Source organism: Pseudovirgaria hyperparasitica (genome assembly GCF_010093815.1).
Source record: "Pseudovirgaria hyperparasitica strain CBS 121739 unplaced genomic scaffold EJ05scaffold_8, whole genome shotgun sequence".
NCBI classification, from domain to species: Eukaryota; Fungi; Ascomycota; class Dothideomycetes; order Acrospermales; family Acrospermaceae; genus Pseudovirgaria; species Pseudovirgaria hyperparasitica.
In genome coordinates this window covers 1272749-1283378 of record NW_022985556.1, presented here as the reverse complement: position 1 = coordinate 1283378, position 10630 = coordinate 1272749, and the positions used below count along the sequence as shown (strand labels likewise).

At 51.5% G+C, this 10630-nt stretch overlaps 5 protein-coding genes across 5 annotated transcripts in view; 1 reads left to right on the top strand and 4 right to left on the bottom strand.

Moving 5' to 3' along the window:
* Positions 1 to 457, top strand: part of EJ05DRAFT_380486 (uncharacterized protein) — an 859-nt gene extending 402 nt beyond the window's left edge. The window contains exon 1 of the mRNA XM_033741224.1: positions 1 to 457. This exon is cut by the window's left edge and continues 402 nt beyond it. Within this exon, the coding sequence (XP_033600644.1) occupies positions 1 to 230 (230 nt within the window). The 3' untranslated portion in view covers positions 231 to 457.
* A 226-nt stretch (positions 458 to 683) lies between these two features.
* EJ05DRAFT_486243 (uncharacterized protein) lies at positions 684 to 3714 on the bottom strand (the record flags this gene model as incomplete). Its single annotated transcript, XM_033745514.1, has 3 exons — positions 684 to 3118; positions 3297 to 3375; positions 3595 to 3714. The coding sequence occupies 3 exons, from the start codon at positions 3712 to 3714 to the stop codon at positions 684 to 686; spliced, it is 2634 nt and encodes an 877-aa protein (XP_033600643.1).
* A 106-nt stretch (positions 3715 to 3820) lies between these two features.
* On the bottom strand, positions 3821 to 4129 carry EJ05DRAFT_380429 (uncharacterized protein). The gene has a single exon (XM_033741223.1). It carries the CDS (start codon positions 4036 to 4038, stop codon positions 3871 to 3873), a length of 168 nt encoding a protein of 55 aa, XP_033600642.1. The 5' UTR covers positions 4039 to 4129; the 3' UTR covers positions 3821 to 3870.
* A 1647-nt stretch (positions 4130 to 5776) lies between these two features.
* EJ05DRAFT_380426 (uncharacterized protein) lies at positions 5777 to 7652 on the bottom strand. The gene is made up of 2 exons (XM_033741222.1): positions 7288 to 7652; positions 5777 to 7228 (listed from the first exon to the last, which is right to left on the bottom strand). The coding sequence occupies exons 1-2, from the start codon at positions 7362 to 7364 to the stop codon at positions 5863 to 5865; spliced, it is 1443 nt and encodes a 480-aa protein (XP_033600641.1). The 5' UTR covers positions 7365 to 7652; the 3' UTR covers positions 5777 to 5862.
* A 907-nt stretch (positions 7653 to 8559) lies between these two features.
* On the bottom strand, positions 8560 to 9122 carry EJ05DRAFT_486241 (uncharacterized protein; the record flags this gene model as incomplete). The annotated part of the gene is made up of 3 exons (XM_033745513.1): positions 8560 to 8632; positions 8723 to 8794; positions 8935 to 9122. 3 exons carry the CDS (start codon positions 9120 to 9122, stop codon positions 8560 to 8562), a joined length of 333 nt encoding a protein of 110 aa, XP_033600640.1.
* Positions 9123 to 10630: the final 1508 nt, after the last annotated feature.

Here is a 10630-nt window from a genome sequence, read left to right as displayed (position 1 = left end):
TCTCTCCCCGTCCATCTCTCCCCGTCCATCTCTCCCCGTCCATCTCTCCCCGTCCATCTCTCCCCGTCCATCTCTCCCCGTCCATCTCTCCCCGTATATCTCTCCCCGTCCAGTGTCTCGTCGTAAACAGAACAGAACAGGAAAGAAGCAAAATAGAGCGTCGTCTCGAGAGCCGAGAGCGTCGAGAGAATAGAATAGGAGAGGAGAGGAGAGGAGAGAAGAGAAAATAAGAGATAGTAGTGGTTGCTATCTAGAATATGTATTTAGATTGGACTGTTGTCTAATTTCGCCATCATCGTCTTTTTGTCTTTTTGTCTTTTTGTCTTTTTATGGATGTGGTATATCTTCCTTTGGGGTGAAAAGAGGAGGGCAGGGACCAGAAAGGAATGATTTTGATTGATTTGATTTTGATTGGAACGTTTTAATGAGCGTGTTCATGTCGATTTTCGTATCGCCTGCTTCCCTGCCTGCCTGCCTGCTTGCCTGCCTTCCTGCCTCTCTGCTTATAATGTAACACTCCTATACTGCCACACTGCCACACTGCCACACCTAACCCTGCCACCACAACGAATGCGCGCTGACACGCCCCTCAAGCCCCACTCTTCTTCCCTGACATCTCCATCTCCACCTCCACCACCATTCCACCACTCTACCCATCACATATCTCCCTCATCTCCACTTCCTCAAAGCCTCTCCGGTCGGTGTCCAACCAGCCAGTCCCAGAACCCTTCACGCTCCTCCTTGTCCTTCTCTCCATTATCCTTGCCGGGACCCGGACCCGGACCTGTGCTCGGGAAAGGTGCAAAGTCGGTCGGGATCACGTATACGGGCGGACTGTACACCGGGGCGCCGGAGCTTGACGAGGAGGTCAGGGTGAGGAGGGTAGTGGATGGAGAGGGGTATGGGGTTGGGGCTGGTGGTGTGATATCCGATGAGGCGGATGATGATGATGATGGTGACGATGACGATGATGACGCTGAGGCTGAGGCTGAGGATTCACCTGGTGCATATGTCGATGTGCCACTAATCTCCGACGACGATGGCGAGCTTGTTGGGGCTGGCGAAGGGGAGGGTGTGGGGTATGGTGTTGGGCTTGGTGGAGATATCGCTGGGACGCTTGACGAGGAGTCAAAAGGGGATGGAAGAGCGCTGGTGGGGGCTGATGGGGATGATGAGCTGGGGTAAGGGGTTGGGCTTGATGGAGATGAAGATGAGGCGCTGCCTTCTGCCGGTGCATTTGTCGAGATACCTGCTGTGCTTTCGCTGCTGCTGCCAGCCTCGGATGAAGAAGGCTGCGATATGCTGGGGTAAGGGGTTGGTCCGGGAGGTGAAATGGTCGACGAGCCACTGCTCAGACTTCCCGGCGCGTATGTTGAACTTCCACCGACGTCCGAAGACGGCGACGGCGATGGAGATACACTTGGATACGGCGTTGGAGATACGCTCGGATACGGTGTTGGTGTAGGAGGCGAGATGGTTGACGATCCGCTACTGTAGCTGCCTTCTTCGGGGGCGCTGACCTCAGACGACGATGAAGAAGATGGTGCAGTAGGGTATGTGCTCGGCAACGGTGGTGATGAAACAGGCGATGTAGAGGCACTACTGCTCAGGCTGTTTTCACCAGGCGCGTACGTAGAAGTCCCAGCTACACCAGAAGATGTTCCAACATCTGCATACGTTGTCGGCACGGAAGGTGTATGTACCCCAGAAGAAGTCAAACTACTTTCACCCGTCCCAGAAGACGACGGCGCAGGTGGGTATGTAGACGGAGATGGTGGAAGCGGCAGCGGGATTGTACTTGATTCTTCGGCGGACGCTCCGGAGCTAGAAGACAACGAGACAGACGGGTATGGAGTCGGTAGACCAATGGAAACGCTGAAACTCTCGCTCCCAGCGATAGTTGATGACACTGAACTGGACGAGCTTTCTTCACCTGGTGACTCAGTAGTTGATGGAGGCGTGATTGAAGGAGATGATGGGCCACCATAAGATGTTGGTACTGGAAGGGTAAGGACGCTTGACGAGTGCCCGGTAGGCACCTCGATAGTCGATGGCACCGAGATATTTGAAGAGCTCAACGACCCAGAGGGAGTCTCATACGTCGATGATGGAATAGACTCGCTAGTTGACAAAGATGCATGTGGCGTGGAGACTGGAGTGCTGGACGTAGAGTTCCCATGAGGAGGCGTTGTCGGGTACCGAGTCGAGTGTGTCGGCGTAATGGGTGGCCTGACCGTTCTTGTTCTCGTCCGTGTCGACGATCTCTTCGTACTGCTCGAGTGCGTCGGATAGGGGGCCGTAGTGTTTGGATACAGCGTAGGACTCCCGGTTGACAGTATTGGTGTCGTGTTATTACCATAGCTTACTGTCGAATCTGTCTCCGTCAGAGAGCTGCTTGGCGTAGGCGATGACAATGTGGCCGCATAGGTCTCCGTGCCTGGAACAGTTATTGTAGCGGTGGACATGATGTTTGTGGTCCCTGTGCTATTATCTGGCACGTACGACGAGGTTGGGTACGGCGGAAGTGTTGAGTTCAACGATGCTGTCGTTGAATGGTTTAGGTTAACTGTGCTGGAATGACTATAGGTCGGTATCGGCGTAGTCGGTCCATACGACGTCAGAGGAGTACTGCTACTGTTCCATCCGACTGAAGACGATGGATAATGGATTGAGGATCCAGAAGATGGCCCGTGAGAACTGCTAGATGGTGAGCCATACGTAGTTGGGAGTGGAATGCTACTACTGTTCCAGCCAACGGACGAAGACGAGTAGTGTATCAACGTTCCAGACGAGGGATAAGGGACTTCGCTTGAAGGACTAGACGGAGCCGGGGTAGACAGCACTGGTGTAGATGAGCTGTAGTAGCTAGGCGTGAGCGATGACTCCACAGGAGCGTTGGTACTCGCAGCGGTGTTGCTGCTAGCAGTAGATGTGATGACCTCACTGGAAGAGCTTGTCAGGGATGATGTCGTTCCGTTTGAGCTGGGGTAAGGTGGTGTAGTCAACGATACAGTGGACGATACGACATGACTAGATGTTGGCAACGGTCCGTATGGAGGCGGTGGAGGAGGATAGTATCCAGCAGTAGATGAAGTGCTCTCTTCAACTGGGACACGAGCTGATACGAAGTGTCAGTCTTGCTAGGTGAACGTGTTTCCCAAGGACAGCAGCTCGAGACCGAGAACGGCCGTCATTTGCTTTCAGGAGTTATCTCATTCAATTCCACATGAAGATCGAGGCATGAGGAAATTCTTGTTTTGGAGTACAGGCAGCTTCGAAAAGAGGATAGCACTCACCATGTATAGCTCCGGCAGACACAAGAGCGACGCCATACGCCACCACGACGCCCGCAGACAACATACCGTTAGTCCTCATCTTGAACAAGTCAACGTAACGAGACAGACAGAAGGATGAGAACGCCTAACGAATGGCAGGAGAAGGAAAGCCTGTCTCAGGAGGAGATTGTGGAAAGGAAAAAAAGCCATGGCACCGAGCCATCAAAATCACTTTATAGCTGAAGCCTTGAAGACCATCAAGATCCCACCTACCTCAAAGGGAAGGTTTCAACGCTTCCAAACAAGACGTTGGACATACTGTGGTTGCGCAGCAGTATGCCGTGATGATGCAGTGAACCTCCATTTTCCTTTGGAATTGTGGTCCGTCAGTGAACGGCTCCAGTCGAAGCGTACCGTCTTGACAATCAATTCCAAACATTGTGACACGAAGCAGAAAAGTATGGTGTCTTCCGCGGCTCCCGTCTGTGGAGAGTAGCACATGAGATACTTTTGCTAAATGGTCTCTTGGTATCGGTACCCAAGGAGCAGTGAGGATGATGCATAGGACTGCACTCACTGACCTCAACGGCAATTCTTAAAACAGTATCTCAGATTTAAATACCAAGGTGACGTGTAGTAGTAACACCGCAAGTGATACCGCAAGTATGGTTGCGGGTAGCTCGAGTACCTGCCGTGCTTGCCTACTTTTCAAGGCTCGACGAGTAGTGGTATAAGCATAAGATATCATTGAATTAAGCTGCATGTATAAGCATTGCCTTCGAGATGATATATCATCATCGGACGACTATGCAACTGCGTAAAGCGAGACAGAGAAGATGTTCAAGGCCGCCTCAGCTTCAACCAACTTCTTCTCCATTGTGAGTCCTTCAACTCGTATCACCAATGGCGTTAAGCTAGTTGCCGTTTTGAGCTCTGACAGATTAAATCACTGTAGCACCCACTTAGTAATTAGTTTGTGTTTCTGTACTGCATAACAAGATCGGTTCGTGTTTTCTGCAGGGTCCTCCCTTACTTGAGAGAGACGAGAAAGAAGATAAGATAGGGCTATTTTGCGAACTCTGCATGAATTGAAGCAGCGCTGCAACGAACGGTGCATCCATCCACCTCGTCCGTCATCCGATCAATCCGGATTTACCATATCTAGCCGCCCGCATACCCAGCGACCCAACCAGAGCTCTTCAATCCAAACAAACTCATTTCAACGCGCACATCGTATCGTATGGCCTGAGATGGTGAGTTAGTCCACTGAACACAAGGAAAGTCTCAGTACCTCGCTGCTTAGTCCCCAGCTGGCATCATCGTACGTAACTGCTGTGTGTGTGGTGCTGCGCACATGTGAATCACAGTCTCTGCACCGAACGCCGTCACGCCCGAAAGTCAACGAAAGTGGCGACATCCCGTCCGCATTGAAACAAGAGGCAGCGTCGCCGCCGATTAGTCTTTAAAAGACCAAGGGAAAAAAGCACAAAGTGCACCCGCGCCATTTCTGGAAAGCGCTCGTCGTACCACTCTCACTCACTACAATAAGGCGCTACAATGCAGGTACGAGCGCGCACACACATACCGGGCCGTCTTTTGGGATAGCTAATTAGCTTGCATACTGTATGTAGCCCCGTGTACTAGGTTACGACAGGTCAAGAACGATGGCCTTGTAGGCTGGTCGCTGGTCGTAAGTGACGTGGCTGGGAAGTGTTTTTGATTAGTGCTGGAGGTGACGGCAGAATGGCTCGATGGCTTTTTTAGGGCATGTGATTGTGGTAACTTCGGGCATCAAGCAGAGCAGCGATGGGCCGTTAAAAAGACCGGGTTAGAATTGGACTTGGCAAGAACAATACCCACTGCGCGTTTTGTGTTTGGATTGTTGGGTTGGCTGCCAGAAGGTAGACTTTCACGTCAGTCGCTAATAACGATCGATGTGAATGTGAGATGAACAAAGGTGAGGATCGCGATCGGGGAGCAAAGGAGTCAAATTGAGAGTGGGGTCAACCCCGGTGATGGACACAGACGCCAAGGGTGAACACGGAACGTTCATGATGAAACTTTCGTATCTCAAACGCTTTAATAGCAAGATTTTATTTTTTTAGTGTCGAGACATCTCTTGTCTCCGCTACATAATCACCTCTCATCGAATCGCAGCTTCGTTTGAGCTGCGAAGTCATCATTGTGGATGATGGCACGCTACTGCGCTATGGAACATGTGAACCTGACAACGACTTTCAACAGTATGAAATTTGGGCCCAATATCGAAGAGGCGGGCGTGTAACGATGGAGAAGAGAGAAGTAATGGTATAATAGTCGACCAGGGTATCCGAAAACAAGGACCCCGATGACACCAAGACGACCACGTAACGCCTTGCAATAAATCCTGTACAGCTGAGTGGTACAAGACCTGCATCAAGCTCGAACATGGAATGGTGGGACGGGAAACTAGTGTCCCAACACCAATGACTCCATGAGAAGTATTCTCAGTGTGTGCGTATATTCAATAACCAATTGTTGCCTTAATTGAGAAATAACGCCGCGGGGATGCAAAAAGAAAAGGGTATTAAAGAAGCTGGATCGCCACTCATTGAGAGTAGGATCCCGAGTTCCAGTCGAACAAATCATTAAAGTCCTCAGCGTTGTACGCTTGGCCGGTACTTCCCTGATTGCTATTGTTCCGTGAAAGGTCCGTAGAGGTATCAAACGCAGAGTCGAAAAATGTGGTTTCGTCTGGAGAAAAAGTGGGGTATATGTCCGTGGTAGCGGAGGTGAGGTTCGTCGCAGACTGAGGCTCACTCGACCACTGTAGAGATGTATCCAATTGTGGCATGTTGCTAGTGGACAATGTCTGGTTCATGCCATCAAACATCGAATCAATAGAAGGCTTCGACGGTTGGCCAGGGTAGTTATTATAATAGTTAAAGAATGGTTGATTAGAGAACATATTGCCACCCAGTAGCATGTTGGTAGATGGGTCGTTGGGGTCGAGAGCCGAGCTCATCATGACCTGAGACTCGGCAGGGAGCATGGAAGTCAGTGGGCTGATGCTTGTCTGCTGAAGGGAATCGAAGCTGCTTGGAATGGCTGACAGTGGTGGATTGTTCTGCGAAGTTGGCGAAGGTGTCTGTGAAGGAGTGCGTTTCGCACCGAGGTGTGCGGGTCTAGCTGACTCTGACTTGAGCGAATGCAAGCTGGACGAGCTCCTGGAAAGAGACGGTCGAGCTTGTACAGAGGCGCGTCGGTCATTGAGAGAGCCAGGTCCTGACTGAATCACGGGTGACAGCGATTGTTGCGAGGGCGATGTCGAGCTCATGGATGAGGTGCGGTGATGTGCAACGGGACGCATATGCTGCTGGTAAGGAGAGTGGCGGTAATTGGCTTGTTGTTGTTGTTGTTGTTGTTGTTGTTGCTGCTGCTGTGGCTGCTGGGTCGACTGTTGTTGCTGTCGTACAGGTGGTCCCATCATCTGAGGGCTGATGGTCTGCATGTTCGAGAACTGTTGCATGTTTTGCATGTTGGACATGTTCTGCATATTCTGCATATTCTGAGCGTTTTGCAAGTTTTGGGCATTCTGCATATTGATCATGTTGTTCTGCATGGTGCCCTGCATGTTGAACAAGTTCTGTGCGTAGGCATTGGGAGCAAAGCCAGCACCGTTGGAGTACATGCCATTGTTCACTGCCATACGCATCGAGATTTGGGTGGAGAGGAGAGCTTGCAGACGACGGTTGAACTCTGGCGAGGAAGTGTTGATGTGGGCAGTCAGACGACGCATTTGAGCCTCCAGATCCTCGTCCTCCTCCTCATACATCTCCTCGTTGACGACATCCTTCTCGGTAACACGGAGAGCGCGGCCGGTACGTTTCTTGTGGATATCCGAGGCTCGTCGAGCAGATTCCATGCGAGCTTCAAGACTACGGTCACTTCGGCGCGATGCAGCGATATAGGCTCTGTACAACAAAAGTCAGTCAGCGGTCATGCAGGATAGAAAGGTAGCAGACGGCAGTACCTTTCCTGGTTCTCTTCATGAGTGCGTTCGGTCTTTTGCGGAATGCGAACGCTGGTAACCGATCTGATTGGAGGCATGTCGATTGTAAAGCTGGCACTTTATATTCGCTAGCACGAATATTCGACTGCTGGATGGAGGCAAAGGATAGCAAGGTAGTAAACCGAGAGTATCTTGTAGAGAGAGAAGAGAAAGCAAGAGAGAATGTGTGGGGGAGTGGCCAGTGGATAAAGTAGAGAGGGTGGCGAGAGTATAGAGCGATGGGCGGGACAGAGCGGGGAGAGCAAGCGAGCAGTGCAAAGATCGGATGTGGTAAGGGAGCGAGGAGCGGATGGTGGACAGGCAGCTCGGTCGGTCTTTTGGGGGGGAGTTTGGGAGGGTTCGGGGACGCGGGAGCTTGGTAGGTTTGGAACTACTCGCACAAGCGGGCAGCAGAAAGGATAGCGGATTGGAGCACTACGTCGACTTCTTTTTCAGTAGCGCGCTTAGTCGGAATATAAGGAAGGCTTTGCGTGTCCGAGGAAAGTCGACGGATGGGAAAGTTTGCGAAGTCGATGGCGGCGGCGATGGGGACGACGATCGAGAAGGGCAGAATTATCGTTTAGCTGGCGGGCGATCTGAGAGAGAGCGTGTGGGTGTTGGAGGACTGCTAATTAGCTAGAGTTGGTTGCTTGTCGGGCCGGAAGAGGGGAACAGGCGTCGGGTTGTGCGGTGATGATGGCGGCGGCGGTAGTGGATACGGCTCGATGCTGCTGGTCGTGGTGGCTTTTCTGCCAGTGACAGACAGGGACAGGGCAGGTGTGCAAAGAGTGGAACACAGCGACTGGGGGCTTTATGCTCATCAAATATAATGGATGCAAGGATGCTGCGACGTTCCGGCTGGTGGTTACATACAGCGCTTTCGATAGAGTGATATGAGAAAGGAGCATGAAGCACGAAGTAATAGAGAGATGACAAACAGAAGAAGAGTCGACTGGTGGGAAGCCGGCCGTATTTGATCTTCATGAAGCCACCACCACAGAACAGCAGAGTCGAAGAACAGACGAACAGGACAAGCTGCAGAGCCCGCAGCGACATGACTGTTGGTGAGGGGGGGGGGGGGGGGAGGGGGGTAAGAAGAAGAGAGGGCTTCAGGTCGGAAAAAGCCGTTTTTGCCCTGGATGGTGCAGTAGTATGAATGGATGGAATGGCGGATGGCGGAGGGGCGGAAGAACAGCAAGCAGCAGCAGCAGGAGCAGCAGCAGCCAGCAGTACTAGCGACTAGTTTTGTTGCCATTAGCGGCCCTGAGCTTTTCTGGGCGGGCTGGGCGTGCACTCGGTCCTGGCACGAGCGTCCCTCGGTCGCGTACTGTAGTAAATAGTAATTAATTACTAGTAAATTGACAACAGATACAGGTATTCTAGACAGGTAGACACAGGGACACAGGTATCAACATACCTTAGAAAGCTACGTAGGTACATAGGCCCCGGCAGGTAGGCAGGTATTAGGTACCTAGCCTGGAGGTAGAAGCTATTATCTGTAGGTACTGCTGCTAACTATTGCTCCTCGTGCTCCTCGTGCTCCTCCGAGATAATAGCACACTTTATCGCTGCTACCAGTGCAGATAAGAGACAGACGAGTTATCAAGCAGCCCAGCATGCGCGGCTCACTTGTGCTCCCATACATGTCTTGCAGATCGTGAATAGCCTTCTCGATGTTGCCGTCCTGTTTTTGCCCTGTCACACATGTGGCTGTTTGTGTGTGCTAGGTAGAGACAGAAAAGAAGAGACTGTGATTGGATCATCTCATCTCGTGCCACGACAACCTTTTTGGAAATCTCGATAAGCGAGGACGCCATGTTGTGTCTATGCTCATACTACCTGGTCGTGTTGGCGGTAGAGCTAGAGAGCCGCCCACTTTTTCGTTGCAGCCACCACGCCCACCACCACCGCCATCAATCTTTTTTCTCTCCGTCCAGTCCACCCTTCTCCCCTTCTCCCCATTCTTCCCATTCTCCGCGTCAATCTGCTGTCACAAGCTGAATTCTGGTTTTTATCGCAATCTACTTCTGTCCAGCTCCATGCCCGGAGACCCGCAATAAAGTCAGGCTTGCTGATGGCATTCCTCAATCGCCTTCCCGAACCTGTCCGTTCTTTCTTGGAGTGAAGGCTGTAATGCTGCTACTACGGCAACAGGCCAAGTGTTCTGGAAATATGCCGATGCGACCTACCTGACAAGTGTTGGCTACCTAGCTAGTACACTAATTATCCAGTACTCTGTAACTACATGTCAAGCAGACTAGCAAATACTCAGTAATAAACTAACACGCTCCATCTGAAAGATAAAAAAAAGGATCAGATCTAGAGTGCTGCCGTGCTCTCCTCGATCGATCGTCCCGTTGTCATTCCCAGATCGGAAACACGATCGCCTCGCTTATCTCACTACCACTCCAAACCAAGAATCCTAAGAGATCTGGAGTGACCAGTGAGAGGCTGTGCCATCAGTGACCGCCGCGCTTTTGCTCGTATATGCACTTCACCGCACGCACCTCTTCATTTCTATCCAGGGAGCAAGCGCTAGCTACTCAACTCCTAGACAAGTACCTAGCTGGACATGCTTCTTGCCTAGATAGCCAGGTACCTACAGCTACTTAGTACCTGCCCTTGCAGCTTCACGTTCCCGACGACATCAAGCAGTCTGTAGAATACGTGGGGTGGTAGGCCAGGTACGTAGCTAGCCACTGCTTAGGTAGCCTAGAATCTACTATTAATTAGGACCACCGGCGACCTCCTTTAATAGTAGTACTAGCTTCTGCGAGAACCACGTCATATCATCGTATCGTACGGCCCGCCGTGTCCCGTCCAGCACCGAACCACTCGATCCATTCCCTACCTATCAACAACTATCAGCATTCATTATTCACCCATTTCCCTGGGACATGGCGCCGCACAGATGATGCACAGTTTCGAATGTGGCGCGCGGCGTGGCAGCCACCCCCGAATGTTTATTCTCCACTCACTACGTCAATCCTCCCGGATATCTGGTTGGCCATTGCATGCATCCCCGAGCTCCTGGTCTACTATAGGGCTCGCCGCTTGTCCCAATCCGGCATCCCGCAAGCCTTTTGGTCCCAGGAACCACTATTATCAAGCCATAAACACGCCTGGCCGGCCTTTGACGCCATTATCCCATCATCCTTATACTAATCATTAATTCAGCTGCCAGCTGCCACCAAAAACCTCGCTTTACTCTTCAGATTTCCCAACTCCTCCATCTCCTCAGCCGGTGACCTCTAACACCCATCTATCCTTCATCTTCAATATGAATGTCCATTCTGCCACTTCTATCCATCTGTTGCCGAGGTTC